Consider the following 16550-nt stretch of genomic DNA (forward strand, 5'->3'; position numbering starts at 1 on the left):
TCCGTTGTGCATCACATTTTGTCCTGCTTGATCGCAAATTGCATGAGTTGCCCCACATTTTGTAAGTGGCTTCTTAATTTTGTCGAGCAGTGTAGGATGGGAGAAATTGAAAATACTTTTTAGTGTTTTAACACAGCACAAAGCATCTGTTATAAGATTAATGAGGAAAAAATGAAGTAGGAAACAATATAATTTCATTGAATCGGTAACAAATGAAGAAACCCAAATAGAATACTTTTATAATACAGAAAAAGAAATCTGATCAGATGACATAAACGTAGTCTCATAGCCATTTTTTAATTATTATTATTATTATTAAACTAGTTCTTATTACCCAGCAGCTGATTTGAGACTTAGAATAAGTTACAGCTAAATAATGCATCAAAAGAGAATTCAACAACCATTAACAACTAAAAATATTGAACAACTTTTAGCATTCCGAAATAGTTATAAGCTAACGCTTACAAAATATTAGATTAAATATCACACTCACTTAAATACAGACAACACTTAAAAAACTGCATATAAAGGCCTCTTTTTATTGGAAGTCAAATTGCCCAGAAGACATAACAAAAGAAAGAAAGCCTATTTAAGAAACTCAAATGTTGGAACTCATCCAGCAAGAGACTCTTTCTTAAGACTCTTTCTCTTAAACTTTCCATCAACGACATACTGGATCTGGAAAGAAAAAAAATCTCACAATATCTTTTGCATTTTACTAGTAATAACTTCAATTAACATTGGTTTCAAACAAATACTGAAGGCGATAATTTGTGCATGTCAGAAACATCAAAATCAATAATACATAATGAAGATTCTAAAGATCCATCAGTTGTACCAGAGGATTGATCCTAAGATTATAAAAAACAATTTATGCAATCCATTTGTGTCAGAAGTCTCCGTTCCTCCTGTTTTTGTTCTAATATTATTTATAACTAACATGAAAATGGTAGTACAAGGTACTCCCCTTTTTGTTGGTTGAGAGTAGGTTATTTTACGGTTGGGAGACACCTTCCTCATGTTTTAATTCACCAATTAAAAGTGTTCATACGAAAGACAATCTGACCTGACTATGGAAAGAGACACAGATACATATCTATTAAATAGTTGTTTTAAACGATTTTGTCTAAATTTTACAGTATCATATAAGAAAATATTAATCTAAATAATGAAAGCTACTAAAATTTATGTGAGAGCATGTAAGAGTTCTCTAGTTGGCGACTTAACGGTCTTTCTTCTGGTAGCCTATAGCTATAGGTGCAGACGCGATTTCATAAGGATACAAACATCTGAAAAAAAAGAAACAATAAATAATTTAATAAACATTTGTAAGATAACACTAATATAGCCAAATATGAAGAGTATAAAATAATAAGAAATAAAATCAATCATATTAAGACTCATATAGTAAAATAATATTGGGAAAGTTACACTAAACAATAAAATATATTTATAGAGCACAGAAAAGTGAATGCATAAGTATATCTGTCACAGGAAGAGAACATGGGGAAAACTATTTCACCAATTTATATGAAGTAAGAAGAAATTAAAATGTCTGAATACTACAATCAGAAAACACAGATGAAATTGAAATAGCTAATAAATACATGGATGTACTTCATTCATATAAAAACATTCCTGATCCACTTAAATCATGTTCTGGTTCAGGAAAATATTTTTGTTTTAATTGCTCACATTGACCTTACAGAGTTTGTTGAAGTTTTCGATAATTAAGTTGGATTTTTTCTTTTTTTTTTCTTATCCAGGCTTAAGCATGAAATCATTCAGAGTCGTGAAACTCAAAATTTTGATTGTCGAAACGTTTCTGACAAAGTTACATTTTTGTGCAAATCGCTCTCATTTTATCATGATGGTGACATGTTTCCTTTCAAAGCAAGGTTCAGGCCATTCAAGATGCTGAAATTCAGGAGGTCAACGAACCTCTCCTTTCTATTACATTTCCTTCCACCTCATCAACAAACAAAAAATTCGGAACATTATCTAACACAGCAAATAAAAGAAATTAAAATATCTGACAAAAATCTCCTAATGACTTTTCCTTTCCAAAAGAGAATAGGAGGCATCTTTCTACCTAGCGTTTTTTTTTTTTTTTTTTAATCGGCAGGTAGTTGAACTCAACCTCTAATCATAGTCATGTATTGCTACGATGTGCTTGATAAGAAGCGATATTTACGAATCTTATTTTGTTTTTAATGTGAATCTCACCCAAGAAAGGACACGCCTATAGTATTAATATCTTGCTTTAAGGTTTAAATAATCCGGAAGAATCTGCTCTAGAGACTAAGCATGATACTTAGTCTCTCATATCGAACGATAAAATTCGTATACTAACCACACTTAGCACTCATGTCCTCAAGGATTCCAGCCTACGACCTATTGGTTGGAGAGTGGAAACTATCCACTTGGCCAAAAAGGGTAGGAGGGGGGGTTAGCATTTATTTGTATGCACTCATGTGTGTTCTATGGTTGATTTGAGCCGAGTTAGGAAATTAAAAACCCGTTTCTTAATCTCCAACGCTTTGTAATTATATATATAAAAACATGCAATTGATTTTTTAATTAATTTAATTTATTTATTTATTGTGAACAACAATTTGAACACGTGAAGCAAAGAAACTGATGATGATTTCTTAAAACTTCCAAGCGTTGTTCTTTCCTGCAATTCAATTCATAGCTTTGTTTGAGCTACTTTTGTAATCATTCTGATCCATTCTAACTATCGGTTTGAAGAGATGCGAAAGTATTTTAATATCTTTCTGATTGATTGTTGAACAACTTGGAAAGTGCGGTGAGAGAAGAAAATCTACCTGTCTGTGGAGAAGCATTTTTGACTAGAGTATTCGCATGAATACTAGAGTAAAGCAATGAGAATAGGTGAAGACGAGATTTGAACAGCAAAGTAATAAAAGATACATATTGATAAATGAACAACACTGATATGTGTTTTCAAGATACCAAGTAATTTTATATAAATAAACTTAGTTTTTACTCGTATTTCCCAAGTAAGCAAACAGACAAGTAAGTCAAGTTTGCGCCTGCACGTAGTGCAAGTCTGAGGCAACTCGTGGTAAAGGTGGATTAAGCTCTGATCACTTTCCTTAGTATTTTCCCCTTAATATAAAGCACATCTCCTCATTGCGGAGATGTATGATGTGCTATGCATTAAAGGCAATGGTCACTACCCATACCGGTTTCGACTTTTATTGAGGTCTCGTCAGTGGGAGCCAGACCTGAAAACAGACAAGTAAGTCAAGTTTGCTTACTTGGGAAATAGGATATAAAACCAAGTTTATATAAAATTACTTGGTATCTTGAATACATAATGTACCCAAGTTAAAAAACTTTCTACTGATATGTGTTTTTATTTTTATGAAATGGAGCTAGAACAGAAGTCTAGATAATTACCAATAATGGTGTATGAGTTAAGATATTACAATTTAGAATTATAGACATGTATGTGTGTATGGGAGGTCTGTCTCCATATTATTAATTTGTGATAATAACTTTTTCCTAATTATTGCATTCTCTTTTTATGCCACAATTGTAGATTTACATACAGCGTATTAGTGGTTGTGATCACATGTCCTGTGCCCGATGTAAGACTGATTTCTGCTATCGATGCGGAGATAAACTAAGAAGACTTCGATTTTTTGGAGATCATCATAGCGAACTCAGCATTTTTGGATGTAAATTTGGCTACAAAGCTGACAAACCTGTGCAGAGAAAACTTATCAGAGGAGCGATATTTGGTAAGTATTTATGGTTTCGTGTGTGTGTGCGTGCGTGTGTGTGCATGTGTGTGTGTTAACCTTCAATTTTTTATTTCTAAGAAAATGTTCCATTTGAAATTATTGCTCTTCACAACATTAGCTATTAACCTTCGTTAGAATAAAGTATGCAATGAACGGGCGAGGAATTTTATTTTTTTATTTTTTTTTTACTTACATGGAAATCACTTAAAATATCCTAAACATAACAGAAATATTTTATTTATTTTTATAAAGTCCTGACAGCAAAAAATTTCTTTGAATCTTATTATTAGTAAATGCAAGGTATCGATATCAAAATCATTGTAGTAGTGTGCTTTAGAAATGACAATTTCAGTTTACACTGGTTGCGCTCGCGAAACAAAGGATGAATAGCAAAAACCAAACAAATAGTGACAAATACAGAAAACACGCATTGCATGATACATCATGAAAATTGTTCAGGTTTGAAACTTTAAAAGTTTCAAGCTCTGAACAGTTATTTTCAGTTCTTTGGATCCAAAGAATCGAAAATTAAAAATAAAAATCATTATTTGTAATAATACGTATTGTGTTTTCTTGATTAAATTATTTTGCACGTTTATTGTCATAATTTCCTTTCTAATAATTTTTTACAGTAATTTCACAAGGTGTTCCGCGATAAAAAAAAAATCTCTTTAGAGCATCCCAAGTCAACTTATGGTTTCTCATCAAAAGTGGTGAAAAGGAGATGTGAAATGAAATCAAGAAACAGAACGGAACCCATGAGCTGAAAAGGGATAAGAAAGTGCTGTGAAAAAATTGTGTTCCTTCTTTGTGCATCATGTGATGGGAGTTTTCCCCTACCCTCGCCTATGCCTATAAATCTTCAAATATTAATCTTCTGCAGACTATGAAGTCAACTAATAGTATATCATTGTTTAGTCACTAAACTTTAGTGGGTTCAATTTGTTCATTTTGCTGGAACTTCTTTGGAAAAAGTCCATTTCATTCGGGAAAGGATTTAAGATGAGTATTATTTAATTGGAATGAGAAGGCATAGGAGTAGAGCTGTTAGTCCTGAAAAAATAATGACTTGCTCGATTAGAAAGGATCTGAAATTCTTAATGCTTTCCTCACCGGATAAAGCAAAAGACAAAAAAGACAATTTGTGGGTGGAAAGTATGCAGTGTGAATTGTATTCTTTTATTGTTTAAAAGTGGGTATGGTACATGTTTCACAGATTTTATTTTGGTATTTTTTAGATGACCTCTAGAAAAGGCCTTTCATTACGAAGCTGAAGATGAGTCAATCCATCATCTAGAAAGTGTTCTTTGGAATTCTTTAAGGTGTTGTTAAGACAAGCAAGAGTTCTCGGAAATGAAAGATTTTAACAGATGAAACCTTTTAAAGCATACTTGTGATTTCTGCTTGATAATTTCGACTTTACGGTGTCGAGGTTTTATTCTTGCAACAGTCTCGAGGATAAGGTGGTCAGCCCTATGTCTGTAGATGCGTATGTATGGGGTCGGTTTGCCTGTTCTAGGGAATAAAAACCTGAGTTTCATGGTGAAAAAACCCCTGCCCCTGTACAGGCTAACTCACTTTTCAGCAAAAGAGACAATATGTATAATCTAATTCCATTTGTAACTTACATACACGCATGTGCATGCCATCCAGCAATCCATTTTTTTTTTTTTATTTTGGCTATAAAAATTACACAAAGTTTTTTCTACAATCAACCACTTTAGCCAATTTGGACTTCAAAAAATCGACATCAAAAATGGACTTCGATCATAATAATCGCCATAGCACAATTGGAAGAACCGTGGACCATTGTGCCCTTTGATTGGAAAGGACCTGGGTTCGATTCTCGTCGTGAAGAGGGAATCCTTATATGGGCTTTTTCAGTTGAAGTTGAGTTAGCCGATCTCATACGGTGGTAGCAGGGTTTTCCCCTCCCGGAAACTTGGGTTTTTTATCCTGCGTACAGTCAAATTGACCTTCAGAACACACGCAATTTACAGACAAAAAATACTATTGTTGGTGGTGATAGATGACGCTGATGGTAGTAGTGTCATAGTTGGAGAATTAAGTAATGGTGGAGAGGATGAGTTGTATTTAGCGAAGTAGAGTAGTGTGCCCTCCCACAATGAGTCCTTGGATTCCCTGGAGGTGTCACGTAATAATAATAATAATAATAATATAATGATATTATTATTAGAGATATAATAATAACAATAATAACAATATCATTAATGTGTATAAATTATGTGAATAAATAATAATAATAATAGAATAAATCTGAATTCTTGGGCTATACCAGTGATCCGATACACAGCTGGCATAATAGATTGGACAAATTGGACCGCAAAACTAGAAAACTGATGACTATGCATCACATCCACGAAGTGATGTTGACCGGTTGTACCCACCAAGAAGAATAGGTGGACAGGATCTGCTGCAAGTGAGACAGACTGTGTAAGAAGAAGAAATTAGCTTAAAAAGTCACATCGACAATAGCGCTGAGCAAATGCATCAAGCAGTTACACAAGAGGGTCTTCTGAAAGCAACAGGAAACAAATGCGATTACAAAAAGGAACAGGAAAATAACCAATATCTGCTCTGGAAAAATAAACCTTTACATGGCCAATTTCTTAAAGATACTGAGAACAAAATTGACGTGAACAAGACGTGAGAATGTCTACAATATAGATATATTAAAAAAGAAACAGAAGGATTTATTCTACCAGCTCAAGAACAGGCACAGAATAATGTAATGAAAGCAAAAATTTGAGCATCAATAATAACAGCAAATGCACATTATGCAATCAGAAAGATGAGACTGTAGAACATCTAATCAGTGCCTGCAGCAAGATAGCTGAAACTGATTATAAATACCGTCATGATCAAGTGGCCAAAATAGTGTATTGGCATGTATGCAAAAAATATGCCTTTCCTACATCTGATAACTGGTAGCAACATAAAATACAGACAGTATTGGAAAACGAAACAGCAAAAATTCTCTGGGACTTTAGAATATAAACTGATCGGCATTTGGAACACAACAGACCTGACATCACAATTATCGAACGTCGACAAGTTTGGATTATCGATATTGCAGTACCCAGTAATAACAACATTAACAACAAAAAAACTGGGAAAAAATGACTAAATATCGAAATCTGGCAATCGAAGTTGGCAGGCGTTGGCTTAAACACACTAAAATTATACCAATATTTATCGGTGCACTTGATGCAATTTGAAAGAAGCTATTCAACTATTTACAGCAATTAAACACCAACGAAGTGACCCCCCCCCATATGACCTACAAAAAACAACAGTACTTGGAACAGTCCATATTTTACAACGTTGCCTGACAGATTATTCTTAGATTCTTGTGTAGAATCTGAATTGTTCTGTATCACCAGTCAAATTGTTGTTTAACTAATGTTGTTTAAATCTTGTTTTGACTGTGTACAATTATGTGAATAAATAATAATAATTTGAATAAATGTGTAATGAAAACTCAACAACATTATGTGACTATTTTAATAATCACGTGAACACACACTTTCCAATTTGCCTGCAAAGGTTGGTTGATTGGTAGAGCCTCTACTACTAATGGCTCACGCAAAAAGTTAAGCAAGTTTGAGCGCGGTTAGTAGTTGGAAGGAGTTCAATCATTCAATGCTGTTGGCACATTCTCCCTCGATGAATCTATGGACTCCCTGGAGGTGTCACATAATAATAATATACCTTTAATTGTTTAATTATAGCTTTCACTTTTTACAGGAACCAAGCTGGTGGCTGTGCCAATTCTAGGAAGTGTGGCTCTTTGTGTCGGAGCAATAGCCTTAGGAGTAGGTGTCTTTCTTCTTCCACTTTATGGTGGAGTCGTAGCCTATAGGAAGATGAAAGGAACAGCAAAATATCGCCGTCTACCTGCAGCATTTAGAAGACTATATGAAATGTGGGATGATATGTGGAATGAAGAAGAAGAGAACCATTACGAATGAAGAACCAACTAAAAGAAATGCATTATCTCTGCCATTTTCGAAAGAGGAAAATCCTCTCCTTCTCCCTTCCAGGATGTGATGAAAAAAAAACAACAAAAAAAAAACGGTGTTCGTTATTTATCGTTGATATCCTTGTATACTGAATGAAAATTATCACCTCTTTGATTAATTATGCAATTGCACTCACACAAGAAATCTTTCATGTTTGCACTGCTATTGTCAAGCTTAATTAATATTTTCGAACAATTTTGAAATACCTATTGGATGACGAAGATCCACGTCCTTACTGTGTGTGTGTGTGTGTGTGTGTGTGTGTGTGTGTGTGTGTGTGTGTGTGTGTGTGTGTGTGTGTGTGTGTGTGTGTGTGTGTGTGTGTGTGTGTGTGTGTGTGTGTGTGTTCACATTATATTGAATTAGTAGTGTGTGTGTGTGTGGTGGGGGGGGATAACTGAAGTGATGTGAAATATTCAAAATTAGTGATGGTACTGCAAGAGAACTGTGTAAACTCACTCGCAAACATTTCGCCCAAACGAGAACTCCAAAATAAAAGTTTCGTGGGAAATTACAAAGGCAAAAATGTTAAATCTATCAAGTTTGCCTCTGTATTAGTATGTATTTCACACGTAATATAATCTACTGTGCACCGATTCTGTTTTGTACTGCTGATTGTTAAATCTACGCACTCTAGTATATTCGACTATATTCTTATATTAAATATATCTATTGCACGTTTTACGTGCAAGCTTATATATGTGATTAAGCTGTGCCATGCACTGTTCAGACTTTGAATCCAATGTTTTTTGTTTGTATAAGTATAAATGTTCCTTCTCATTGTTAGCTTCAACAAACTTGTCAACTTTCAATATACATTCCTTAGCACTAAATATTCAATATGCCCTCTCGCTTCACGTGTTAAGGGCTAATTTTATGTTTTAATTTTTCATTTCTGTGTTATAGACTAGTTGTCGATTTTTCAATCCTTCCAAAAAATACCATGAACTGTCACTATCACTGACCTCCTGGAAAGATAAATAATAAAAGAATCGTATAAGACTATTATGTTGGCATGTTGTTAAAATGAGCTTTATTAAATTTCAGTTCACGTTTTATTCATTAGCTGTAATAAAATTCTCTAAGTAGTGGAATTTGTATTTAAAATTTAATTTGTATTTAAAAACCGTAATTACACAACTTCAAAATAAAAAGATGCACTACTCTTTTGTTTTGTTTTTCTTTCTCAATTGCACCCACAAAAGATTGGTAACCTATAGAACATTTAGAACCGTAGGCAAACAATGCTTTAAAACCACTTCATGCTTTTAAATGCACTTCATGCAAAGAGAAAAAAACAATAATAATAAAACAGATGGTGATCTCATACTAGGGAGAAAATTATCACATACCTAAAGTTATTCAGAAATCCATGCCATAGTGGGATTTTACTCTCTAACCTTATGGTTAGAAACCATAAGGTGGAAAGTGGAAAGCTAACTACTTCCACTTAGTAGAATTATTATTATATGAGACCTGCAGGGAGTTCAAGGCCTCATCGTGGGAGGGCACAACTCACAGTCCCTTGCTTGACCTCAAACTACAACACATGATGCCATACCACAGATAGTATTTGCTGTCTGTAAATTGCCTGTATTCTCATGGCTGATTTATCTGTATGCGGGCTGGAGAACCCAAGTTTACAGGAAGTAAAAACTCTGCCACCTCCATATCAGATCAACTATCTCACCTTCAATTGAAAAACTGCATGTAAAAATTCCTCTTATAACAATGAGAATGGAACTTAGGTCTTTTCCAGTTGAAGAGCGAAATTTTTTTAATGTCATTCTCATTAGGTTTTATTCCTTTATTTCATTAATTTTAATAAAAATAAATCTTTAATAAATATACAATGAGGTCAAAGTGTATCAGATTATTAATTTTCTTTAGTGTTTGTCTATCAATAATAATAATAATAATAATAATTATATATATATATATGTGTATATATATTCATGGAGTTTGAAAGATACCATGTTGCAGGCCTATTTGTTCGGTAAATTGTTGACAAATTAGGCCATCCTAGGTCAACAATCAGTGATACCATACTGAGATGGAAGCAATGGAGTCAACTGCAAGTGCTACCTACACTGGACTACCCACCACACTCACCAAACGTAACCATAGGGTGTTACAAATGATAATATGTGAAAACCGTCATTCATCAGCTGATACATTGAATGAGGAATTCTGGGCATTGACTGGAACACGAATCTGCACAAAATCATTCAGAACTGAGGCTCAGAACATGGGTTTCCATGGTAGGACAGCAATGAGCAAATCCCCACTTTACTAGAGCCAACAAACACCATTTTCTTCAGTAGTGCAAAGAACATGTACAGTGGGACATGGAAGATTGGAAAAGCTGAGTTATGGAGTGACAAATCACGATAAACCTTCTGCTGAACATATGGAGTGTTTAGATGCCCAGTGAAAGTCTCTTACTACAATGCATAACCCCAATTGTGAAATTTGGAGGTGATGGTGTGATAATATGGTCATGTTTTTCCTGGTTTAGCCTTGGACCTGTTTGTGGTGCCACAAAGATTGAACTCTGAAAGGTATCTGAACATTCTGTACAATGCAGTGCTTCCTTCCTTTGTGGCATTTCTACAGAACTGAGGATTGTCTTTCTCAGCAACGTATCATAAGGCTGCTGCTGCTGCTGTAACTGTGTGATTGGTGGCCATGAACCTCACCACACTTGACTGGCCTCCACAGAGCTCTGATCTCAATCCTATTGAACATCTGTAGGATGAAGTAGAGTGTCAGGTGAGGTCAAGGGACAGCCACTCCACAATGGTCCAGGACCTCATTACATCACACAGGAAGAATGGTCCAATTTTCCCATTGATAGCTATCAATGGGAAAATTGCCATACTTTCCATATGTTTATGGAAGGTATGTCCTGTAGGATTGCTGCAGTCATTACAATGAAAGAAGGCCCCACATCTTATTAAGGTGGGCACCATGGCTGTTTTTTTCCTCACACTATGGTGTCTGTTGAGTTCTTTCCGAGCAGTGTATGCAACCAGAAATTGAACTGTTGAGTTCAATTATTTACTCTAGTTGAAAAATGAGAGATGGCACAACAGAAATTCACAATAATCTAATTGTCCCTTCCCTGTCTGCAAAAAACCTTTGATGGAGCTCTTGTAGGATCTCATAATAGTGAAATTTTATCTATTCCTATTTATTAATTCATAAATTGATAACTGAGGTCTACAAGGCTTCATTAACATCAAAAGCTATTAAAATAAATTATATTGAATACAATCCATCAATGTTTATGACCAAGCAGCAAATGAAAGTTTAAAAGGTTTTGAAATTAACTGGAACTTTATCCTCATGCACATTTTGGAGTATATAAAGTTCCCTGTGCCTGTAGTTCAGCCTGCTTTGATAGACTAGTAGATCATTTAACATCTACCTTGAAGAACACAAAAATTACATTCACTATCATGTATATGGCAAGTCAAGATTGGCAGATCATGCTCTGGATCTCCTTCAAATAGGATTAGATGGAGGAAAACATTATTATTACTATTTTGGTAGACTCCATGGAGTCAGCAGAGTCCATGGAGGTTACCATGGCAGGCTATCATAATGAGCTTTGAAGTTATTTACACTATATGCATTCCAATCACCAACAATTCCCTGCAAAAAAAAAATCTACTTCTAACACTCCTTCTTCACCACATCTTTATACAACTTCTGGGGATGACCTCTAGTTCTTCCCATCTTAACATCCACTCGTTTTATAATTCCTTCTGTATTAATCTGATAAAATCCCTTAACTAACTTGAAAATCTCTATTATATCTCCTCTTTTCCTCCTATTCACCAACTTCCATAATCCACATTCCCTCAAATACTCTTCATAACGAACACCCCAGAGTTCATTGATGCCACATAGAAGGTTTATAGGTCGTCTGAGAGACTATTTTTAGAATCAGCATCAGCTATGAATACTCTCCCAACCTCAAGAGTATGGGTGCATTAATTTGCCATTGATCTGGGAAACTGCCATTTTGAGACCTCGTAGCCTGACCTTTCTGAATTAACTTTATGGTTATTCAGCCCACAGAGGGCACCATATAAAAACATTAGTTCAGTTTCAGATACAATTTGAATTTTTCATATTTATTTACTTCAGTGCTGTGAATTTATCACAATTATAATTGTGCTCTGAAGATGCTGGGTAGACAACCAGTGAATTATTATTAAGTTTAATAAATATATTTTTTCCTCTTTTGATGTTGCTTATACTGCGAAACCCTATTATGAATAGAAAAATAAATCTGTTTGAGACCACTAGTTACCTATCACTATTCAAGAAGTAAAATCTGCTTCTCACTCTCTTGCTTACTGTACTCTTATATAGTTTCAGGCATGCTTCTCTATCCTTCTTTTCCACCCTGGAATTAATATATTCTTTGTAATGATCTTGTGAAATCTTTCCAACCCAATCATTCTATTATATCCTATCGCTTTTTTTTCTGTTCTTTTTAGCTCAGGCACTGCATGTTATTCCTTCAATCTACCTTCAGTCCTGATGTTACCCATCTCTGCACTATCTCCAGTTTCCTTGTCACCATGGAAACCAAATGATCAAATATGTTCCAATGCCTGAAGTGTGGTTTGATAAAGGCTTTATAAAGTGTAACAATTACCTCCTTGTATTGATAAGTATCAAGTTCTCCTTAAATAGCATTTGTCAAAAAAAGGAACATGAAAAGAGGAATCTCTTGTGTGGTCTTAACAGCTCTCACAATCTTCTGAATTTCAATTCATTTTGACAACTGTTCCTAAATGTCATAACTCCTCTGACTCCTGGAGCAGAGTTCTACCCATTAATATATGGAAGGTCCTAGGTTTTTAAGTCATAGTCACAGGTTGCGAGTATAAATTCCACAGCCTTTAGACAGCAATGTTAAGTCTAACAGCACTGAAGTAGTGATAATGTTTGTCACTATCTTTTGATAATATGTAGTTTTCATTACCTAGAATGCCTGTTAAGAGAGGCTTGCAATGTGAAGTCATTAGCCTCTATATACGAGTTTGCCCAGTCATGAAGTTACTTCATGAGCAAACTTTGTTTGCTTACACTTGGATAAAGGATTAAACCAAGAATATAATTTCTTGTCTTTAATGTGCTATAGAGTTATTTTTTGTGAATGGGAGTGTCATTAAAAAAAATTATATATATATATAATTTTTTGATATAATAATGAGCTTTGAAGTTATATACATAATTTTGACATAATGATGATACTGAGCAACCATGGGCCTCCCATGGGTTGCTCGCACAGCTCAGTTAATGTTATGAACTCTGTTCAAGAAGTGATTTGACTTTCTTATTTTTTTTTCCGGGAAGAAAAAGATGTTGTATTAGTGAAATGCAGCTACTATGGAAGAATTTATATCAGATGATTCAGATATGCATAAAAATTATTTATGACTAATGTACATATTTAAGGGGTTGTTAGACATCTCTTTAATAACCATAAAAGGTACTTTAACAGTAGTGGTGTATGATATTGATGAAACTGACGAGGCCAGAGGCTTGGGAGGGGGGTGATTGTGGACAGGTAGTTGAAGTTTAGAGGACATATTGATTATGTGGTTATTGAAGAATATACGAGTACTTATAAGCAGGATAGAGAGTTGTTCCCCTTTATAAGGCTTTAATAAAACCACATCTAGACTACTGCACAGATCTGAACTCCTGGATTCCATGGGGATGAAAAAGTTGTGGAGAGGATCCAGAGGCAAGTGACAAAGTTTGTGGCAGGTCTGTGGTATGCTTCCTATGGGAATAGATTGATGGTCTCTGGGCTTCAAAAATTGCTGATAGGCAAAAAAGAGGGGACACTGTAGAAGCATTTAAGTTATTAAAGGGATTTTATAGGACTGACACTGAAGTCTTTTTTCAGTACATCAGAAGAAGGGAGAGAAAAAGGGATCACCAGTGCAAATTGTATAAGAGTGTGGTTAGCAAGGGTACTAGGACTAGATTTTTTGCTTAGAGGGATGGGTGCATGGGTTGCTTGAAGTGGTTGTGAGTGCTTCATCAGTGAACAAATTTAAGGAGAGGTATGATAGGTATTGTGTGAATAATAGTTAGTGGGTGAATAATGGATCTCCCACAATGAGTTTTCTGACTCCATGGAGATACCTGTATAATAATAATAAGAATAATAGAGATTCTACTTTAGATGGAAGGTATATTACATTTTCTAGTAACTGAAGAATTCATTATGAAAATCATGTTTTAGCAATCTACTTATCATAACAAGATGACAAATACATTGGACAAGGGGGAGATACAAACACAGTGGTATATTTCAAATTTGGAAAGGCCTTTGATGAATTGCTGTGTGACAAGTTGGTAATTAAACTGGAGTTAAAGTTGGTAATTAAGTTGGAAATATGGGGGTGGATAGTAGATTAGTGTACTGAAATGGAGATTGGCTGTCTGATTGGCACCAACAAGAAGTGTATGAGAAAGCAACATCCCAGAAGAGGAAATTCACTAGTGATATGTCACAACAGTTTGTTTAGAGGCCATTGCTGTCAGTGTTGTAACGAGGGCATGGTGAAAGAGGCGCCTGCCACAGGCGTAACCACGCTTGGGCGCAAAACATAAAAAATGTAAAAAATAAAAATTATATAAATAGATATAAAAGTCCGCTATTTTATATTGTATTTAAATTTCAGCAATACGCCACTTTAGACACACAAATTCTGCAACTCATTTGATGGGGTTAATAGTAAGTATTTAACATATTGCATTTAGTAAAATTTAACTTGTTACATTTGAATTTTTCAAAATTTTTGTCATTTTTGGGTTGGGGTGCAAGTTGGACACTTGCATAGGGTTAGGGGGGGGGGGGGGGGATCAAGTTAAACACTTGCCACAGGTGCTTCATACCCATATTACTGTACTTGCTGTGTACTTTGCACCTTAATGATACTGGGAAAGGTTTGAATGGTGATACGATATGCAGCTGTTTTCAGATGGTGCAAACTTAGGAAAAATTATGAAGAGTAGAGCATATGTTGTGGCTTTGCAAGAGGAATTGAATAGACGTTGAACAGGCAAGTCAGTGGGCTACTAGCTCAATGCTGCAAAGTGTATGGTTTTAATTGTATGGTTTTAAATTCAGGAACCAAAATGGGATATAAAGCATGCAGTTGGTGAGAATATCTTAGAGTGAAGGATAATATTTTAGATTGGATTTGTGAAGGGTATAAGTGGAGGAGGAAGAGGGATGAGTTTTTTTGCATAGAGTATTGGGTGAGTAGAATGCATTGCCTGAGAGAGTGGTGAGAATTGACAATATTCCATCAGAACTACTTAAAAAAGTGGGGGGGGGGTAAACCTATTGTTAGTACACTTCACAAAATTTGTCGGCAGGTGTGGAACACTGAGATCTGGCCAAAAGATTGGTGCACAGTTATTTTTACTCCCATTCCAAAAAGGAAAAAATAAAAAAAGGAAACAGCAAAGAGTGAAATCATTTTAAGGCAGTTACCTCATCAGCCATCAAAGAAAATATTTTTGACCATCTTACTCTCCCATACTGGAGCAAAAATGGAATCCATTTTTCAGATTTTTAAGCTTGATTTAGAAAGAATAGGAATACAATTGATCATATATTTACACTCCATGTCATTGGAAAAAATATCACATATATCGGCATGTATTCTTAAGGAATGTGCACAACAGTTAGATATGCTCTTGATCTCGTTATTTAATGAAGGTCTTGCAGTGGGTAGAGTACCTGAGGAGTGGAAAGAAGGCAAAATACCACTCCACAAGCATGGTTCTAGGACAGAAACCCCCAATTATAGACCAATCTGTATAATAACTACTATTGTAGGCAAGGTGTTGGAGAGATTGGTTAGGAACAGAATACAAGATGGGTTGATGGGCATAATGAATTGTAACATGCTGACCATCATGATATTCTTTATGATGGTCAGCATGGATTTGTGAAGGGTAGGTCCTGTTTTAGTAATTTACTTGCATTTTATGGCAAGGTGATGAGTGTGTTAGATAAGAGAGAATCATATACAGTGATATTCTTGGACTTTTCAAAAGTGTTTGATAGATTACCACATGATAAGTTGGTGTATATTGGTTATATGGATAGGAGATTGGTTCTCTGAATGATACCAACAGCTTGTGTATGATAGAGCAGCAGTGGCGCACCCAGGGGGGAAGGGGCCCTGCCCCCCCCAAAAAAAAGTTAAAATTCACTAACAAATTTTCCAAAATACTTTTCCTAATTAAAATTCATTATTTTATTTATGTTGTGTCGTGTCTTTTATTTCTATACTACTTATGAATTAGTGGTCACATAAGGTGAGAATACCCTGTAGCAGTGTTTCTCAACCTGTGGTCTGCAACGATGGGACAGGTGGTCAACAGGCAGACTTAAATTAACCAAATAAATCTATATATTTTAATTATCCAAACAAAACAAATTAAAATTGAATAAGTAAAAATTATTGAAATAAAATGGATACTTAAAAAATAAAATAAAAATAGCTGCAGAATGTTCATTCCATGAACATTCTGCCACTATTCTAATTTGTAGCAGCAGAATGATGAGTAATAAAAGAGGGATTAAGCGAACAACAATATGATTTTATTGCTTCCACTTTCCCTTACAGTTTTGTCAGATCTGAAGTGAATATGTGTTGTACACATTACCACATTTCAACCG

The 16550-nt window shown here is 34.9% G+C and overlaps 1 protein-coding gene across 2 annotated transcripts in view; it reads left to right on the forward strand.

Annotated features, from left to right (window-relative positions):
• Positions 1–8982, forward strand: part of LOC150097402 (E3 ubiquitin-protein ligase RNF217-like) — a 104202-nt gene extending 95220 nt beyond the window's left edge. For both annotated transcript variants that reach the window (XM_090406827.1, XM_090406826.1), the window contains 2 exons: positions 3569–3770; positions 7542–8982. In XM_090406827.1, the coding sequence (XP_090262953.1) occupies positions 3569–3770; positions 7542–7765 (426 nt within the window). In that variant the 3' untranslated portion in view covers positions 7766–8982. The remainder of the gene's footprint in view (positions 1–3568; positions 3771–7541) is intronic.
• The last annotated feature ends 7568 nt before the right edge of the window (positions 8983–16550 follow it).

This window comes from Typopeltis vanoorti, chromosome 17 (genome assembly GCF_054136105.1).
Source record: "Typopeltis vanoorti isolate ZY-2024b chromosome 17, IOZ_Tvanoo_1.0, whole genome shotgun sequence".
Taxonomy (NCBI): Eukaryota; Metazoa; Arthropoda; class Arachnida; order Uropygi; family Thelyphonidae; genus Typopeltis; species Typopeltis vanoorti.